Source organism: Photinus pyralis, unplaced genomic scaffold (genome assembly GCF_008802855.1).
Source record: "Photinus pyralis isolate 1611_PpyrPB1 unplaced genomic scaffold, Ppyr1.3 Ppyr1.4_LG8, whole genome shotgun sequence".
NCBI classification, from domain to species: domain Eukaryota; kingdom Metazoa; phylum Arthropoda; class Insecta; order Coleoptera; family Lampyridae; genus Photinus; species Photinus pyralis.
The window spans coordinates 22314610-22332851 of NW_022170819.1; the positions used below are offsets into that span (position 1 = coordinate 22314610).

At 40.3% G+C, this 18242-nt stretch overlaps 2 protein-coding genes across 3 annotated transcripts in view; both read left to right on the plus strand.

Moving 5' to 3' along the window:
- The window catches only part of LOC116178878 (serine/threonine-protein phosphatase 6 regulatory ankyrin repeat subunit B-like), a 35182-nt gene extending 18493 nt beyond the window's left edge, over window positions 1-16689 (plus strand). Inside the window, exons 2-3 of one of the 2 annotated variants that reach the window (XM_031498510.1) lie at window positions 1686-5830; window positions 16564-16689. In XM_031498510.1, the coding sequence (XP_031354370.1) occupies window positions 1686-5599 (3914 nt within the window). In that variant the 3' untranslated portion in view covers window positions 5600-5830; window positions 16564-16689. Of the gene's footprint in view, window positions 1-1422; window positions 1613-1685; window positions 5994-16563 lie in introns of those variants that run through there. The other variant, XM_031498511.1, reaches the window with a different exon arrangement.
- LOC116179462 (ankyrin repeat, PH and SEC7 domain containing protein secG-like) lies at window positions 16548-17249 on the plus strand. Its single transcript, XM_031499255.1, has one exon. The coding sequence runs from the start codon at window positions 16548-16550 to the stop codon at window positions 17247-17249; it is 702 nt and encodes a 233-aa protein (XP_031355115.1).
- The last annotated feature ends 993 nt before the right edge of the window (window positions 17250-18242 follow it).

Sequence of the window (18242 nt, forward strand, 5' to 3'; positions counted from 1 at the left end):
AATATAACAACAAATTGTCATTTTATCAAGTAATAATCGAGAGTCGAGACCTACATTACAGGCCGGCACGCTCTTGGGGACCGCGGAACCTTAAAGGCCATATAGCGACGTGCGAAATTGGAAGGGATACTTACAAAATAGGGGATTTTGGGATTTACTTAAGCGCGTCAGATTAATGTAAGGTAGGTTGACTACGTGTTGAAAAGTGTGCATTTCAATAATCCGACCATTTGAGCGTGACGTGAGCGCGTTGGAATTTTTTTTATTTCGAAGGAAATTAGTCAAGTCAATTTTCTACCTTTCCGTGCAGCCTCCCCCACTATGCAAAGAGGCAGATTTATATACCTCCAATATTAGAGACACGTGACCCGCTCGAGTATTTTCAGGTGACTACTTTTTTGAACCAGTTCAACATGCTCAATTCCCCATTTAGCATAGTGGGCTCTCCTACTGACAGGAAACCGGTAACCTCGTATTACATTTTATTGATTTCTTCACAAATCTCACCACGTATATGATCACAAGACTTCAGTCATATATATTACCATAGACCATGGTCTATGATACTACTGAACCTTGTACTGAACAACGAACTTATAAATTAAGATGGACTGCTAATGCTGAATTGACGTATATGACACCTACATGGGGGCAGCCCAAGGTTACTTTATTTCAAGGGGGCAGCCATGATGTGCACTCAATTGGCGCGAAATTCAAATCAACTAATAAACAAGCATTAACCTCACGTTTTCTAAACAAATTACTGTGACACATGTCATTTTCCAAGGCTGCAATAGTCCCAAAACTTGAGGACTAGGAAAATTCCCCTACAAAATAACTAAAATGTGCACATCATGGCCGCGCCCATGCTAGGGCCATTTCTACCTCTATGCAACTGTCTGATCAGCAGTCCATCTTAATTTATAAGTTCGTGTACTGAACCTTTGATGTGGGTATTGTTTTCAGTAATGAAAATATTCATTCACCAGCGCGTTGGGCTGCACTATAATGGTGACAACATATTCCAAATCACCACGAGGAATAGTGATCAACAACTGAACTATAGGTAATTATACTATAGTTCAGTGTGATCAACTGATGAATTCTTCTATTCTATTCCGTTCGTTCAAAGTACAATGTGGTCCCGAATGGTTTGTGAATGGGCCTGATTGAAGAGTAAATACCAAAAATCTTCCAAAATATTATGTTGAACTGAAAATATTAAACTGCCATTACCATTAAAATACGTATTACGATTTATGGCTGCCAATTTTCATCAGCTACCTACCTTTGGTAGAATATTTCCAGGAATGATCTGGAATAGAAGTTTTAGTTACACAATAAAAGCCGCAGGTGCTAGGAACCGGCGGGATTTTATTGAACAAAATCCCCTATAACCAGGCAAATGACGAAACTATTAGTATTTACGATCGGTGTTTCCCGCTTGCAAAAAATGATGATAAGATTAGAACTTTCATGGTTCAGTAGTTTTTCCTCAAACATTGTAAGTTTCGTCTACACAGTGACAGCATCTAACCGAGATTGTAGTCGAGTTGCAATATGAAAACAGCCATTGCAATAATTTCGGTTCTACTTTTTACCAAGAGTCATGGTAAGAACGATCACTTCTATATTTGATAGGTAACCTTCCTTGCTCTACGGCTGACGGTAACGTTTTGTTTCAGGTGAAGCACAGGAAAATTCAGATCTGCATCGTGCTGCATCGAATGGAGAAATTAATCAAGTAACCGACATCCTCAACAAATGTATCAGTCCCAGCAACAGCGCTGGAAGGTCTCCACTTGACCTTGCTGTTATAGGTGGACACCTAAATGTCGTAGTAGCATTACTAGCCAGAGGAGCACCTGTTAATTCAATGGACAACGAAGGCAATACTGCACTGCATCATGCCGTTACGGGAGGTAATTATGATATTATAAGCGCTCTTCTCAGTAAGGATGCTGATACTACAATCAGGAACAAGGAGGCCGAAACTCCGCTAAATAAAGAAATTCAAAGAGAACACTTGAATGTTGTAGAATTGCTATTAAAAGGAGGGGCGTCAGCTAATTTGGCAGACAGCGATGGGAATACCCCTCTACACCAGGCTGTTCAGCTCGGATCTGATGTTGCTGTTGCCGCACTTCTTAACAACGGAGCCCTTACTGACGTCGTAAACAACGCAGGTGAAACACCATTAAATATGGCAGTTCTAAGAGGGTGTCTAAGTGTTGTGAAGTCTATGTTAACCGCTGGAGCGTCTCCTAATGTGGCCAACAACGAGGGAAATACGGCACTACACCTTGCAGTTTGGCATCAGGCCTATGCAACTGTCTCCATCCTTCTTGATAAAGGTGCCAATACTACCCTACGTAATAAAGCAGGTCAGACCCCATTAGAGATGGCAGTTGTAAAAGGATATTTAAATATAGTCAAATTATTTTTGAAATCTGGAGTGTCAGTTACCACACCGAATAGCGAAGGCAATACAGCTTTGCACCTCGCTGTATGGGATGGAGCGGATGCTATTCTTGTCGCTCTTCTCGAAAGTTCCCCCAATACTAGTCTAAAGAATAAAGCAGATCAAACACCCCTAGATATGGCAGTTCTAAAGGGGCATCTAAATGCTGCAAAAATACTTTTAATGGCCGGAGCGTCTGCCAATATTCCGAACAAAGAAGGCAACACGGCGCTACATCTCGCCGTATGGCACGGAGCCGATGCCAACACGGCCATCAAAAATAAAGCAAATCAAACGCCATTAGACGTGGCAGTTTTACGAGGACAACTGAATGCGGTCAAACTACTTTTGAATGCCGGAGCATCCCCTAATATACCAAATAGTGACGGTAACAACGCTCTCCATCTCGCTGTTTGGCATGGAGCAGATGCGATCGTCGCGGCTCTCTTGGAAAAAGGTCCTAATACTACCCTCAAGAATAAAGCCAACCAAACCGCTTTAGATGTAGCGGTTCTGCGAGGACATTTGAATGCTGTCAAGTTACTTTTAAACGCTGGAGCGTCTCCAAATGTTCCCAACAATGAAGGAAACAATGCGCTTCATCTTGCAGTGTGGCACGGAGCTGATGCCATCGTTGCAGCTATTCTGGAAAAAGGACCAAATACTACCCTGAAAAATAAGGCAGATCAAACTCCATTGGATATAGCAGTTCTGAAAGGGCATTTAAATGCTGTGAAACTACTTCTCAATGCCAAAGCGTCTCCCAATATACCGAACAAGGATGGCAACAACGCTCTACACCTCGCTGTTTGGCACGGAGCCGATGCTATGGTTTCTGTTATTCTTGAGAAGAGTCCGGATACCACTCTAAAAAATAAAGCAGACCAAACTCCATTGGATATGGCAGTGCTTAGAAGACATTTAAATGCGGTCAAACTACTTTTGAGTGCCGGAGCGTCTCCCAATATACCGAACAAGGATGGCAACAACGCGCTACACCTCGCCGTTTGGCACAAAGCCGATGCTATTGTTGCCGCAATTCTTGAAAAAGGACCAAATACTACCCTGAAAAATAAGGCAGATCAAACTCCATTCGATATAGCAGTTCTGAAAGGGCATTTAAATGCTGTGAAACTACTTCTCAATGCTAAAGCGTCTCCCAATATACCGAACAAGGATGGCAACAACGCGCTACACCTCGCTGTTTGGCACGGAGCCGATGCTATGGTTTCTGTTATTCTTGAAAAGGGTCCGGATACTACTTTAAAAAATAAAGCAGATCAAACTCCTCTGGATATGGCTGTGCTAAAAGGACACCTAAACATCGTCAGGTTACTTTTGAAAAGCGGAGCGTTTGTTAATATACCAAACAAAGATGGCAATAATGCGTTACATCTCGCCGTATGGCATGGGGCCGATGCCATTGTTGCTGCAATTCTTGAAACGAAGCCAAATACTAGTCTTAAAAATAAGGCAGATCAAACTCCTGTGGATATGGCAGTTCTAAGAGGACACTTAAGTACGTTGAAATTATTGTTAAACTCAGGAGCGTCTGCTAACATACCGAACAAAGATGGCAACACTGCTCTACATCTAGCCGTATGGCATGGGGCCGACGCACTCGTTGTTGCTCTTTTAGAAAAGGGCGCAAGTGGTACACTCAAAAACGCAGCAAATCAAACTCCGTTAGATATGGCAGTTCTAAGAGGTCATCTTAATGTAGTCAAGTTACTTTTAAACGCTGGAATATCGCCAAATATACCAAATAATGAAGGAAACAATGCGCTTCACCTTGCAGTGTGGCACGGAGCTGATGCTACCGTTGCAGCTATTCTTGAAAAAGTACCAAATACTTCTCTCAAAAATAAAGCAGATCAGACTCCATTGGATATGGCAGTTCTAAGAGGGCATTTAAACGCTGTCAAATTACTTTTGAATGCCGGAACGTCTCCTAATATCCCGAACAAGGACGGCAACAACGCACTACACCTCGCCGTTTGGCACGGAGCCGATGCTATTGTTGCCACAATTCTTGAAAAGAAGCCAAATACAAGTCTCAAAAACAAGGCAGATCAAACTCCTGTGGATATGGCAGTTCTAAGAGGACACTTGAGTACGTTAAAATTGCTATTAAACTCAGGAGCGTCTGCTAACATACCAAACAAAGATGGCAACACCGCTCTACATTTGGCCGTATGGCATGGCGCCGACGCATTCGTTGCTGCTCTTTTAGAAAAGGGTGCAAGTGGTACACTCAAAAATGCTGCAAATCAAACTCCTTTAGATATGGCAGTTCTAAGGGGTCACCTCAACACAGTCAAGTTACTTTTAAATGCTGGAGTATCTCCAAATATACCAAATAATGAAGGAAACAATGCGCTTCACCTTGCAGTCTGGCACGGAGCCGATGCCACCGTTGCGGCTATTCTTGAAAAAGTACCCAATACTACTCTCAAAAATAAAGCGGATCAGACTCCACTGGATATGGCAGTTCTAAGAGGGCATTTAAACGCTGTCAAATTACTTTTGAATGCCGGAGCGTCTTCTAATATACCGAACAAGGATGGCAACAACGCACTACACCTCGCCGTTTGGCACGGAGCCGATGGTATTGTTGCTGCAATTCTTGAAAAGAAGCCAAATACTAGTCTTAAAAACAAGGCAGATCAAACTCCTGTGGATATGGCAGTTCTAAGAGGACACTTAACTACGTTAAAATTACTGTTAAACTCAGGAGCATCTGGTGACATACCGAACAAGGATGGCAATACCGCTTTACACCAGGCCGTATGGCATGGGGCCGACGCATTCGTTGCTGCTCTTTTAGAAAAGGGCGCAAGTGTTACATTCAAAAACGCAGCAAATCAAACTCCGTTAGATATGGCAGTTCTAAGAGGTCACCTGAATGCGATCAACTTACTTTTAAACGCCGGAGCATCGGCTAATATACCAAACAGCGATGGCAACACTGCGCTGCATCTTGCTGCATGGAACGGAGCCGACGCAATTGTTTCCGCATTGGTTAGCAAAGGCGCCAACACTGCCCTTAAGAACAAAGCGGGCCAAACTCCATTTGATATTGCTTCTTCAAGAGGACACGTGAAAGTGGCAAATATACTGCTCAAGACGTGGTCGTGAACTAAAACACTTATGAGGCCATATCATTCCGACGAGTGCCAAATGCCCTAGACTTTTTAACACTTGTGTGACGATGTTGGTCAATGACCAATGATTACCAAGCAAACTGACTTTAGTGCACATTATGACTAGATACAGTTCATCCAGTTGGTCAAACAGTTGACAGAACTTTACAATCAAGGAAGAGTGGGCCGTAAACTGTGGAACTGTGTCAATAAACCGTTTTCCACAGTAAGATATTTTTAAAAGTATTTTCGTACACATAAAAACTGAACTCTTTTTGTGTCTTTGTGTGCGTAATATATTTTTTGCGCGATCGGTCATTTCTGACTATTTACCATGGGTGTTTCCATGACAGTACGTAGAATTTACCAGTTGCTATGATTACGACGACGTCAAAATTACTTACCGATCTAAAAACAGAACAGCAAAAATACTTACCGACGCCTTTTTAAAAATCAACAGTCTTACATTACATTTAATCTTTAATTATTGTTAGGTAAATTAAACGTACAATTTGTGCTGTTTTTCCTATAGCAAGACGCTCATAAAGTCATAAAGGAAGTGCAAAGCTAGCAAACTACATCAGACACATGCACAATTTTATGAAATTATTAATTTCAATTTTGACAAATAAACTGGTTACCTAGTGATGTACACCATACCACTTCGATCATTTCGATTTATTCTGCTCGTTAATTTCTTAGTGCATATTTATATTGGTTGCATAATTTTAATTTCGATCGCGCAAAAAATTTTATAAGCACGTCGAACGTTAAGGGTTACCGTTCTCAGACAATAATTGGAGTCGTCGCTTCGCTCCTCCTCCAAACAATTGTCTTCGAACGGTAAAAATCCCTTACCGTTCTCCATACTTAATATACTATATTTGTTCTTGTCTTTTCTTACGCACAAAATTTTGCATTTTATTCAATGACCTTCCCGATTATGACTCGCGTCCTAATCCAGAAAGTTGCCAACTGTTAACGGAACGTCTTTCTGGTAGAAGTATAATCGTAACGTTCTCGGTATTTCACTGCATATCTACTCTGAAATTTACATAATTCTCGCGTGTAATAAAATAACGTTAACAACTCGTCTTATTTAAAACGCCCAAAACCGAATGCCTGAAAAAATCTGGTTTGGACCCCTCTTGGTGTACGGTGGTTCCAACTCGAATGCCCTTTCCCGGATTATTTCCCTCCCAGCCTATTGACGCTCCCAAATGGTACTCCCAGTGAGCAGGGCCACAACTCTCGCTTAAATAACCTTTTTAAGCTTTTCTATGAACTTCTACTGCGTATTTCTCAATAAAGACTTGGTCATTTACGGCCGCACGTAACGCCAAGACTTAACTCTTTTGACTCATTGAATGGTTACAACTTGTCTAGAACCCAATGACATTTACTCAAATTGTCAAGCCCTCACTTTAGCCGCCCTGTATACTCTTTGCTATCAAACTTATGAGAATGGGCGTCCCTAAAATTCTCCAAAATTTAAAAAAAATCTAAATTAAGAGCTACCGTTACACAGATTAGCCACTTTTTTGTGGTACAGGGTATTAGGAAATGCCTTTTCGCACCCTCCTGCTGTTGAGCTCAAATCGTTGCAGGGGGCATATGGGGCTTGCGCTCATTTAAAACCCTTCTCCTATCAGTCGGATAACAACCTTGGGCATCGCTGACGGCATCCTTGTGTTGCTGCTTCCCTTTCTATCCAAATCACAACCTCAGTCTCTCAACCTCTCCGATTCTATGTACCCTACCATCTTGTACAATGCAGGACTGAGTGGTCTATCCAATCTCTCTCCCAGCAGTCTTGGCACTGTTCGATTGGCTTCCTCTTTATTTTGTGGAGGTACATTCGCGGTTAGGAACTGTACCAGATGTGAGATGATATCAATACCTAATCCAAGTTCCCGATGTTTCCTCTTTACCTGATTCGGCATGTTCGTCACCAGTGTTCTGGTCCGGGACTGTCTCTCTTCCCATTTCCCCTGCCACTTATTTAAAGGATCCACCCTGCTGCACCGGATCCATCTTTCCTCTCAGGGGTCTCAGCGAGATTGTCCCCACTTTCGCGAAACGATCTTTGGTGGCACCCGCAGCGCCATCATTAGTTGCACTCTATGGCGAACCATCTCTAACCTTCTAGGTGCCTAACTTGAAAATTGGTACGCATGTTCTCAACGATATAAGAAAGGTTGCTATTGTTTTTCAGCTGCGTAGACTAACAGACCAAACTGACCAAACCACCAAAAAATGGGGTTTTGTTACAAAAAACATATGAATGTCAACCATGTAGACGAATTAAAAAAATGCACAATCCAATTTGTGATATAGCTTTCTTTTAAAACCTCCCCGTCTAGATTTCTCTTGCGCGTTTTTTCCCACTTGTTGTTGGCGCGCGCAGACCTTTTTGAAGAACTCGAATCGATCTTGACTTGTACTTAAGCTACACGCCATTACACTTACTTGACATTATTGTCTACCTTTTTGGGATATTATATGTGGTGTTTGTATTAAGATTAGTAAAGTTTTTCTCTTATTAGCTTACTTTCAACTTCGCTGACGCATTTCTGCGGATTTATCTTACAAGTTTAAGGCCGTTTACGGTATGTTATCTATGACGCATTATCTTTTTACTTTAAATAAACCATTGTTTATGCGATATATTGTGCTACGCGAATCATTACCCTTCTTATATTTTGTTTGTTTGTGTGTCTGTCTGTTTACAGATTTGCAGTTTCGCGTCCTCTGAGCTCAGAAGGTTGCGACTGTAGTTCTAAGGTAAATTTTGTTGTTTCTGCGGAAGCCCCTTTTGGATAAATACCTTCCCCGGCTACGTGTTGGCTTCTCATATGTTTTTATTAGAGATTATTTTGAATTTCCATTTTGACATACCAGATCTATATATTACAGTGTCAGATTGGTGATATTTTGAGATCATTGTATTAAAGTATTAAACCACCCGCATTTATGACATCAAATATTGTTTATGTTTTCCCCATAATTGTGCATTCCTTCGAGGATCTCTTAGTCTGCCTTGTTTATCCCTTTAGTAAGTTGTAACGAGTGGTTTGATTTCGCGCCAAATTTCATTATAAAATTTCGAAATTTCTTGTCATGATAGTGAAGGTCACCCTGTATATTTCATTATTTGTTCCGGTTAGAAATTTTGTGTTTGGGCATTTCGGTTCGCTCAAGACTATGGTCCGATAGATTTAATTTCGCTCAGATTTAATTTCGTCGTGGGAAAAGTGCAAAGCTGATTGACGTCATCATGAGTAATGCGAGTTTTTTGTCGTTCGTTTATCAACTTTGGCGCCGTCTAGACCGAGAATAGGAGCGGATATAGCACCGAGCCATCAAGAGATAAGGAGTTTTCACGTCGTCAGCAGAAAACCGTGAGATCAGTTTATTCAGCAGTTCCTGGAGGTTGACGACGAAGTTAGAGTGGGTTAAGTCTTCTTTATCTAAACCAATGGGAGAATTTCTAGCGGGAGCCATTTTTGTTTTATGGTAATTTGGGTGTGGTTTTTTCATTTCAATTCTGAAGAAGGGGATCGTTTTTGGAGGGACTCGCGTTTAGTACGTCGAGGGGTCAACACGTACCTAGTGATCGCGTTTTATAAGAGACTCGCAGTTAGTACGTCAAGCGGTCAACACGTACCTTGAGCGATCGTTTTGGTACACTTGGCGGTTTGAGCCACCGGCTTATTTCGGTTGCTCGCAGTTGCGTGCTTTTTGCACCCGTTTCGAAGTGTTATTTTCTTTTCGCGTTGATTTTTTTGGCGAAGAAGACCCAGGTTCCAATCAGGTGATATTTTGGCGAACCCTTGAGCTTCACCCCAGTTTACTTTGGATGCAGTGAATCGCGTTAGGATACGTTGTGATTTCTCGAGGATATATAAGTCAAAGTGCTGCCCTAGTCCTCAAGGCGCAGAATTTCGGGATCTGCCCCAGGTGGAATTAACTACTATTGCCGTACGGTCATTTGTCGAAGGAGCGCTGCGTTTCGGAGAGATATTTGCCCCAAGAAGAGCTGGTGAAATAATACGTCGAACCATCGCGGTTTACCGTCGGATAGTGATCATAAAAGTTTGTGTTCTGCCGTACCGCTAACTCAAAAATCCGTCTCCCGCAGGCGGTCAAAGCTAATAAACTAATAAAATAAAATTAAATACACGTGCTGTGTAGAAACTTTGGCAACTAGCCGTCTCCCACTCGCCACGCGAAGGATTTCCTGGACTAAGTTTCAGTTCAAACGCTAAACTTTGCTTTCGTTCCGAGGAAGGATAGGCACCGTGGATTTTTGTTTCCGTGTGTTAAATTCAAGCCACCCCCTAGGAAGTCACAGAGACCTAAGTGTCAGGTTTCATCACATCCACCCTGTACCAGAGGAAAGAGCAGTTCACAAGATCGGCTGTACAAATGTTGTAAAGGTTAGTCTAATTAAATTTGTAACATTCTGTAAAATTCCACTTTTTGGTAATTAAGCTATAGTAAAAAAATTTTTGATTTGATTGTTTATTAAAGTCCAATGAACGATTACCAAAGAGTAGGATAAATTTTTGTGTTTATTTAAATAAGTCCCAGCCCACGCTGGATTAAAAAACGATTACCTGTTGTTGCAATTTTCAAACTGTAGAGGATGGCCACCCCTTGAGTAAATTAGTTTCACCTGATAGGATTTTTTATTTAGTTTAGTTGTCATTGTTAAGCTAGTGGTTTTTACCAGGAGGAGAGAAGAACTGCTAGATCCCTGTAAATTGTTTGTATCTCTAATATCATTTCAATATATTATCTATTTGGTTCCAATGTGCCTATGTCTTTAACGAAGAACGAGGGGAAGGAAAGGGAGGAGTAGGAGTTGAGGCAGGAGATTGGTAGGCGGCAGGTCAAGGTTTGTTACGCAGTTTCAAAAGAGTTAAAAGCCCACCGATTTGAGTTAGCCGGAGCATTTATTTTTACCGATTGAGCAGCCTAAGAAGAAGACGGTTTGCCTTGCCGGGCGGAACCGATGGTAATCTTCAAATCCAGAAGGAACCCCCGTAGCAAAGTTTTCCTCCCTCTCTCTCTAGATTTATCAAAGACGGAATCTCGAAATGAATCCAAGCGCCAGAGATCAATATGTATATGGCAATTAAAATTCCATGCGTTCTAAGTCACGTTTCAGCTGTTTGTTTAAACGACGTATAGGTACACTAGTTAGACGTGTGAAAGAAAATAAAGTGACAATCGACAACCACTGTACGGTAAAATTGCGTTGTTAAATTCCAACAATAGATGGAGCCATCTATGAAAACGCTAAAAATGTTACGGGCATCTTTCAACAAAGTAATAAACCGTGAACAATAATAAACGTGTAAATAAATATAGAAAACGAGCTCCTGGGTATGGCTACAGCATGTGCAAAACTAAATTTTGAACTTGGTGTTAGTTTTGCTCTTATTTAAAGTGTATATGTATGAAATTTCATTTAAATGCTTCCATAAATAAGAAAGTTGGCACTGCGCATGCGCAAAACCAATTTTTGAAACTGGCGTTACATTTGCTTTTATTCCAAATGGCTATGTATCAAATTTCATAAATAAGAAACTTTTCAATCGGGTTTGTAAGTGAGAACCACTGGGTTACCATAAACCAGAGTGACGGGAGCACACCATGAATCAAAATCTAAAGTAAAATTTCAATCGTACCAAATTGGTACTTGAAATTTCAAGATTGTACGCAAGCATCCAAAACAACAAAAGAAAAACACTAGAAACCTTTTATATGGATACCTTACTAGGACCAAAGACTATCCTAGTCTTTGCTAGGACCGAGAACCAGTAGCACCTCCCCTTCCCCCCGATTTCCGTTTAAGCTTTACCACATAAAACCCTTGTTCCAGCGACTGCGCATAACAATCGAGGAATCTCTTCTTCTTCATTCAATCTGTAGGTAAACCCAAAAATATTCAGCAAAATGCAGATGGTTTAGGCATTTGCAACTGAAAGAAAATAAATGCCCTTTTTCATGCCTTTCCCGTGAGGAAATGTCTTTGTTATAACTACTATTGATCGCTTGCTTGATGTTTTCAGATAATTTCTCTTCTCACCTTACTTTATCTCACTCATTAGGTGGGGCAAGATAAAATCTAATTATTTAAGTATTACTTAAACAAGCCTACAGTTGTTTTTTGTTTTACTTTTACTTTATCATCACCGATACATGAAGTGATATACAAAAGAGGTCATTCTGAACGTCCAGTCATCAACCCAACTATCATCTCCTCGGTCACAATTTATACACCTCTTGAGTTGTAGCAAAGAGTATTATAGTTACTCTTTGGTTGTAGTAAGATGTTATTTTCAATAAATGACATATAACGTGCATTAGTCTAATTTGCACAATCCCTGCTCTTATCATTGTTTTTAGTTTGATACACAATTGACCACTTCAGATTGCAAAGATTAAGGTGGATTAAAGGATATATATTACCTATCGTTTTTTGTTTTGCCATCGTCGCGAGACTTGTAAGATGTCGCGATTGTTACTTGTTGCTAGTTACGTTGTTTGTATTTTTAATAGGGTGGATGTTTTTGTGAATGCCGAAGAAGTCAGTAAGTACTTCACTTTAGTTAGTTTCTCAAGACTACGTTTGTTAGTACCTATTGACTGTTTAGGAAAAAGTGTCAACTTTGTAATATCATTGGCTCTCAGTGCAGAAATGGTGCAATGGTGAAATTTTCCTAGCTGAATGACGTTCATTCAAATTTCGGACAGATTCCACATTTTTATACCAAAACACGCACGCGAGTAGGTAAATCTAATCACAGACCATTGTTTTTCAGTCCTGAGTCTTGATTGATTACAGCGGATGTTGCAAAGATTACAATTGAAGTACATGATTACCCTCAAGCATGCACCAGATACCTTATCTGAACAATGCTCTAGACTACCAACACAAGTCCCAAAACAATAATTGCGAAAACTTTTGGTAGGTACCGCGATAATTACCCTTGCTGTACATACGTGAGGTGGTTTAAACTCCACGATGGCGCCAACATGATCCTTTTGCTATGATGTATGAAATCAACACATTAACCAGAATCTGTACTACCCACCTTGAAGGTCTATCTTCTTTATCCTGGTCCCAAAATGTTTGCTTTGTTGTTTTGCTTGTGCATTCAGAATTTGATTCATTTTTACAGACTTAAAAATTGATTTGGATCTTAAAATCGGCTTATTAACGAGTGCCTGGCGAGTTCAAAATTTGGGGCGTCCAACAAACGAAACTTAAAATAGTATAAAACCTGGCAATTCTTTCAAAATGCCTCGATTTGCATTAAAATTTGGGATCAAGTGCATTCAAAAAAACTATAGATAAGGCTATTTACATCAAATCCCTTTAAAACTCTTAGTTTTAAAATGGGGTGAGCTTAAAGGGCTAAAACAAGAAAGTGCTCGCATATAAATACACACTTTAAATGTCTATATCTCACTTAATTTTTGTCGTACAGAACATTCCCGGCGAGGAAAATGTTTGGAATTGGAATGCTACAATTGAATGCTATAGCAATTTTTATGTATCTCCAGTTGTTTTGTAGTTATTTTGAAGCGAAGGACCTTTTTCCCAAAATTCCAGAAATTCGTTTTTCACTTTTAGTTTGAATTATTTCAAAATTACTGGGTCACACTTCTAAAGTGTATTAATAATACGTAATTAGAGGAAACTGGAAAAAGGGAAGGACTAATTTTAATTAGGTTGGCAATTAGGAGGTTGCTTGCGCAAATTTTTTTCCTGAAAAAAGTACTGATCTACCTTATTTTCATCGCAACTCACTTAATTTTTATGCTAAAGTTTGTTTTTTAAAAAAAGAAGAAAGGTTTTTTAAATACTTTAAAATACTCTACAAGTTTTTTCGAAAAATGCATAGTTTTGCCGTTATTTGACTGTGAAACTCTCTAATTTAGTGTTTTACGAACAAGAGCTAACCTTTAACAAGTCACAGCTCGGTTCGTATTGGTCATACAGCAATAATTAAAAAACCACCATTTCCTTTGTTTATTAAAAAAGCTACGATTTTGTTCTCCACAGTTTTTTAATAAAATGTATACTTTTCGAGTTTTTCGTGATAAACCAATTAAAAACATTGATCTTTTCTATGAAAAACTCATACTTTCGGTCGCGAATAACTGGAGAGGTAACTTTCCAAAAAAAATTTATAGAACACTTTTGGCTTAGAATTAATTTTTAGCGCATTTTTTTTAAGAATTAAAAAAATTATCAAAGTCCTCGTATGAGATTGAAGGGACTTCAGCGCATTTTTTTCTGGCAGATCAGTATTCGATTAGCCAGTGTTGACTCCATCATCAGTAAGATCTTGTGTAGGGCAACCACATTCTCTTTGTCAGTATGTAGGTCAGTACCCATTTCCGACGTCCCGTTCATCCGCAATTCGAGTTTAAAGTTTTGATTCTACCACCACAGTAAGATCTCGTTGGGGGTTACTGTATTCCCTTTGTCGGTACCCACCTCCCGTTCACCTGCAATTCGTGTCTGAAGTTTTGACTTCAACACAAAGGCGCCGACATTTAAAAATTCCAGGGGGGGCACAACCGTTTCTACGAGTACTAAAAACTTGACGCAAAGATAATTTATATTACTGTATTTTAAAATTTTTAAAAATTTACTTACTCTCTTACTTATGTTATATGTACATAATAAGTAAATATACCTAACTACGAGTAGTTCAAACTTAAAATTTCTCAAGACGGAAAGAAATAAGGTGTAAAAATACTCTCAATTCATCCTCAATCGAATATACCCGTACAAGGCAACGTCAAAGGCTTGTACTCTACCTTTTTGTTGTTTTTACTTAAAGTATATGAGATTTCTAGGGGTGGCATTCCCCCCCCCCCTAAATTGTTCCAGCCGGGGCACGTGTCCTTGTGCCCCGGCGCAGTCGGCGCCTATGCTTCAACATCAGTAAGATCTTGTCGGGGGCTACCGCATTCTCTTTGTCGGCTGCGGTACCTAGTTCCGACGTCTCGTTCACGCGCAATTCGCACTTTCGTGGATTTCGCTAAAAACCCGCCACAAAATAGTACTCAACTTGAGATGCTTCTCATAGCTCGAGCTTCTATTAGCGACATGAGAAAGAGAGACCGCGATTAGAGCTCTAAGAAAATGTTGGGCGCCCAAAGTCGACTATCCCACATCAATAATGTAGCACCATCCCACAGTTGTTTATTACACGACCCCGGTACGTACATGTACACTCCTGGCATTTGCTGCCAGCCAGCCAGCCAGTAAGCCAAAGTGAGATTAAAAGCGATCATTTTACAAAATGCTCTAAAAAATGTGCTACTGCTTGCGTTTTGTCCGTCCGGGGGGGGGGGGGCAAACACACCACACGTTCTATCCTTGATGGTATTCTAATGAAAGGCCTGTCCCATCGAAATAAATTGGTTTGTACAAAGTATATAACTTTCCCGCGCGACTCTTTTTCGAGATGAGTGGGAGAAGGAGAGGGAAATTGATTTTATCTTTCATGGTATTCTAATTAAAGGTTTCGAAGCAAATACCTTGACAACGAAATTTCGGAAGAGGGTACTCATAAAAGGCAAGTGGAACGTCAAAGCTTTCAGTGCAAATATCTGCAGAATGGAGTGCTGGAGGATTTTGATTGTATGTCAGACGGCCTTTAAATGTTTATGTGTAAAGAGCCCCTTCCCCATTAATTATCTACCAAAAAAGTAAACATCGATAGCATGCTACTACCCTATAACTCCACCATTTACTAAGCTATATCGGTTTAAAAAAATGCGCTTTACCTACACAAGAATTGTGCACAATTTATACTTGTCTATCTATTCTTGTGCTAAAAAATTGCCACCACCGAGATAGGGTGGCAGCCATCCCCAGGGTGAAAGCGCCCTTTGTAATGATATAAATTTTCATCCATAGGATACTCCCTACCTACTGTCAAAATTTCAAGTTAATCGATTCATTTTGAGAAAATTGCCAGGGCGAAACCTTCATTTCCTGGACTACTATACCTATTTCGAAAACGAAGGGACTGATTACAATGAAATTTTGCAGGTGGATTCTTTATCAAATCTGTAGATCGTCAGTGTTGTAGTGGACCGAGAACGCGTGGGGGCGGCGTTCCCACTCTGCTTTTCGCAAGAATATATACAAGGGTTGTCCGTAAATTAAGGTCTCCAATGATTTTTCATATACAAATTACAGATTCTGAAATCTTTTAGCTATCCTTTAAATTAGTCCGCGTCACAATGAACTTTTGGGTTCCGAAGGCTTTTTCATACCAGCGGCCTTCATTTCCCAAGTATTGTTTCAAGATGGTGAACAAACAGAGTAGTCACTGGATCGCACCAAACCACGTGAGGGCGGACGGGTCACATTTACTCAAACAATTTGGTGAACGTTAAGACGTGCCGTCAGTTTTCTTCTAGTCGAGCTTCTTCTTTAGGACAATTCGACTTGATATGTCTGAATTCATTACATGTGTAACACTAGAAGACCAACTTTTCTAGTTAATCCAGAAACTTCAAATGCTTTGTTAAGACTATCAATAAGTTTATTACAAAAAAAAACAAAATCTCCATTAATCCATATGGCCTACTATTCAGAAACAGCAAAAAACAAGGTTTTTATTTTTGGTTCACGGTTAAAATTTAAAGAAATATAACTTGTGATACTTCAATTAAATCGGTAAAAAGAATCCAAAAAATTGACGTTAAGATATACAGGGCGTTGCATTTAAAAATAAGACTTTGGGCCAATGTTAAACTTTTCGTTTTCACCCTGAATCTCAGAAACAAACGTAGCTAGATTAAGTTTTTGTTGGTTTCAATAATTTCAGAAAAAAATGACACGGTACTTTAATGACCTAATTTGAAATCGGATTTACAATTTGTATTTTATACTGAAATCTATGGATTTTGTTTCAGAACGGGAAGTTTGTAAAGAAACCGTAGAAGTAGTCAAGTCCGCAAACGAACTTGGAGACACTGCCCTTCATTCTTCCTCACGCTTTGGTTTCGTTAACGTGACCTCACGTCTGATCGAAAATGGGGCGAACGTAAACGCACAAAACTCGGAGGGCAACGCACCCATCCATCTCGCGTCATTGTACAACAACAACAGTGATACCGTAGACGTGCTTATTGCCGGTGGAGCATCCGTGACCATTCTCAATAACGAAGGGAACTCTCCGCTCATGTTGTCTGCAATGAATGACAAGTATCATGTTGCCTCAACACTGATCAAGAATGGAGCACCCGTTGACTACGCGAGGAATGACGGCGCAACTGCGCTCCACATTGCCTCCATCAAACTACATGCGAAAACGGTCGAGGTTCTTCTTCTAAAAGGCGCGAACGTCAACTCTATAAATGTGGAAGGAGACACACCACTGCACATGGCCATTGCCGTCCATGGGAAGGAAATAGTAAATTTGCTGTTGGGCCCCGACGCCTATAACAAATTGGTCAATATGGAATGTGCTCCTCTTGATTCGTCCGATCTAAAAAAGAACATTGATGTGATTCGTCTATTAATTGCGAAGGGTGCCAACGTATTCGCCATAAACAAAAAGGGACAGACCCCACTGCAATTGTTATCTAAAAATAGCTAATTCGTTTGTGTCGTGTGTGGTACATGTTTCAAGTTTAACTTTGACAGGTAAATAAACAGGACCTATAATAGTTAAATCTTAAACGATGCAGAAACATTACAAATATACGATCTACTTTTTAATTACCTTTTTCTTCATCCCGCTGTAGGTAGTCCCGAATCTCTACTGCCAATGTGGGCCGATTTTTATTTGCACAGTGTATGAAGGATACCAAAATTCTAAACTCTCCGGTCTGCCAGTTCTCAATTCCCTTCTACCTGTCAGCGCCCCCTACACAGGGCGACTACTTCATGCCATTTTATGCAGGTGTCTTCTATAGTGCCTCAGTCCCAGTCCCCAAGTCTTCAGCCCTTGGAGGGCAGGTATCTCCAGCAGAGCCTCGATTTGTTTTTGATCCGAAACTCCTTTGCCCACTGGTTACAGTCCTTTCCCATACCAGTCAATGGAGCCACCAACACATCACAGAGAAAGAGAAACCACTTCAAACATAATATGGGCAAGCCAACAACACTAAGCCCTTTTCAGGTACACTCGGAAGTCAAGAATGCAATGGCGTATCTCCAAGAGAACATTTGCGTGTAACCAAGGCGAGAGCTGAACCTTCACTGAAGAGAAGAAATACAACTGCACGAGCAAGATAAACTTAAAGAAGGGATGACCACGGAAAACACTGGACGACCCCGGTCGGCGACACAAAGAACTATAGGTAATAAAAAATCTGTACCAAGATAATAACAAATTTACTACAGTAATTAACTTACATCTACACTTATTAAGAAAAATGTTCAAGCAGGAAAAAGTCAGGTTACAGATTGTTAAAGAAACGGTGTTTCCTGCGAGTTCTTGTGAAAAGTCTACGATATGCGAAACTGGATATCGATCAGGTTCTGGCGTTCTGTGCCATGTAGTCTCCGCATGGTTTCTCCTCGTTGGATTTCTTAGACACCAGATGCAGTGACGATGCCAAATCACTTGAGGAAAGTCGAGCTATTC

Coding starts and splice junctions, on each gene's coding strand:
- LOC116179462 (XM_031499255.1), top strand. CDS start 16,548: ATGGATTTTGTTTCAGAACGGGAAGTTTGTAAAGAAACCGTAGAAGTA.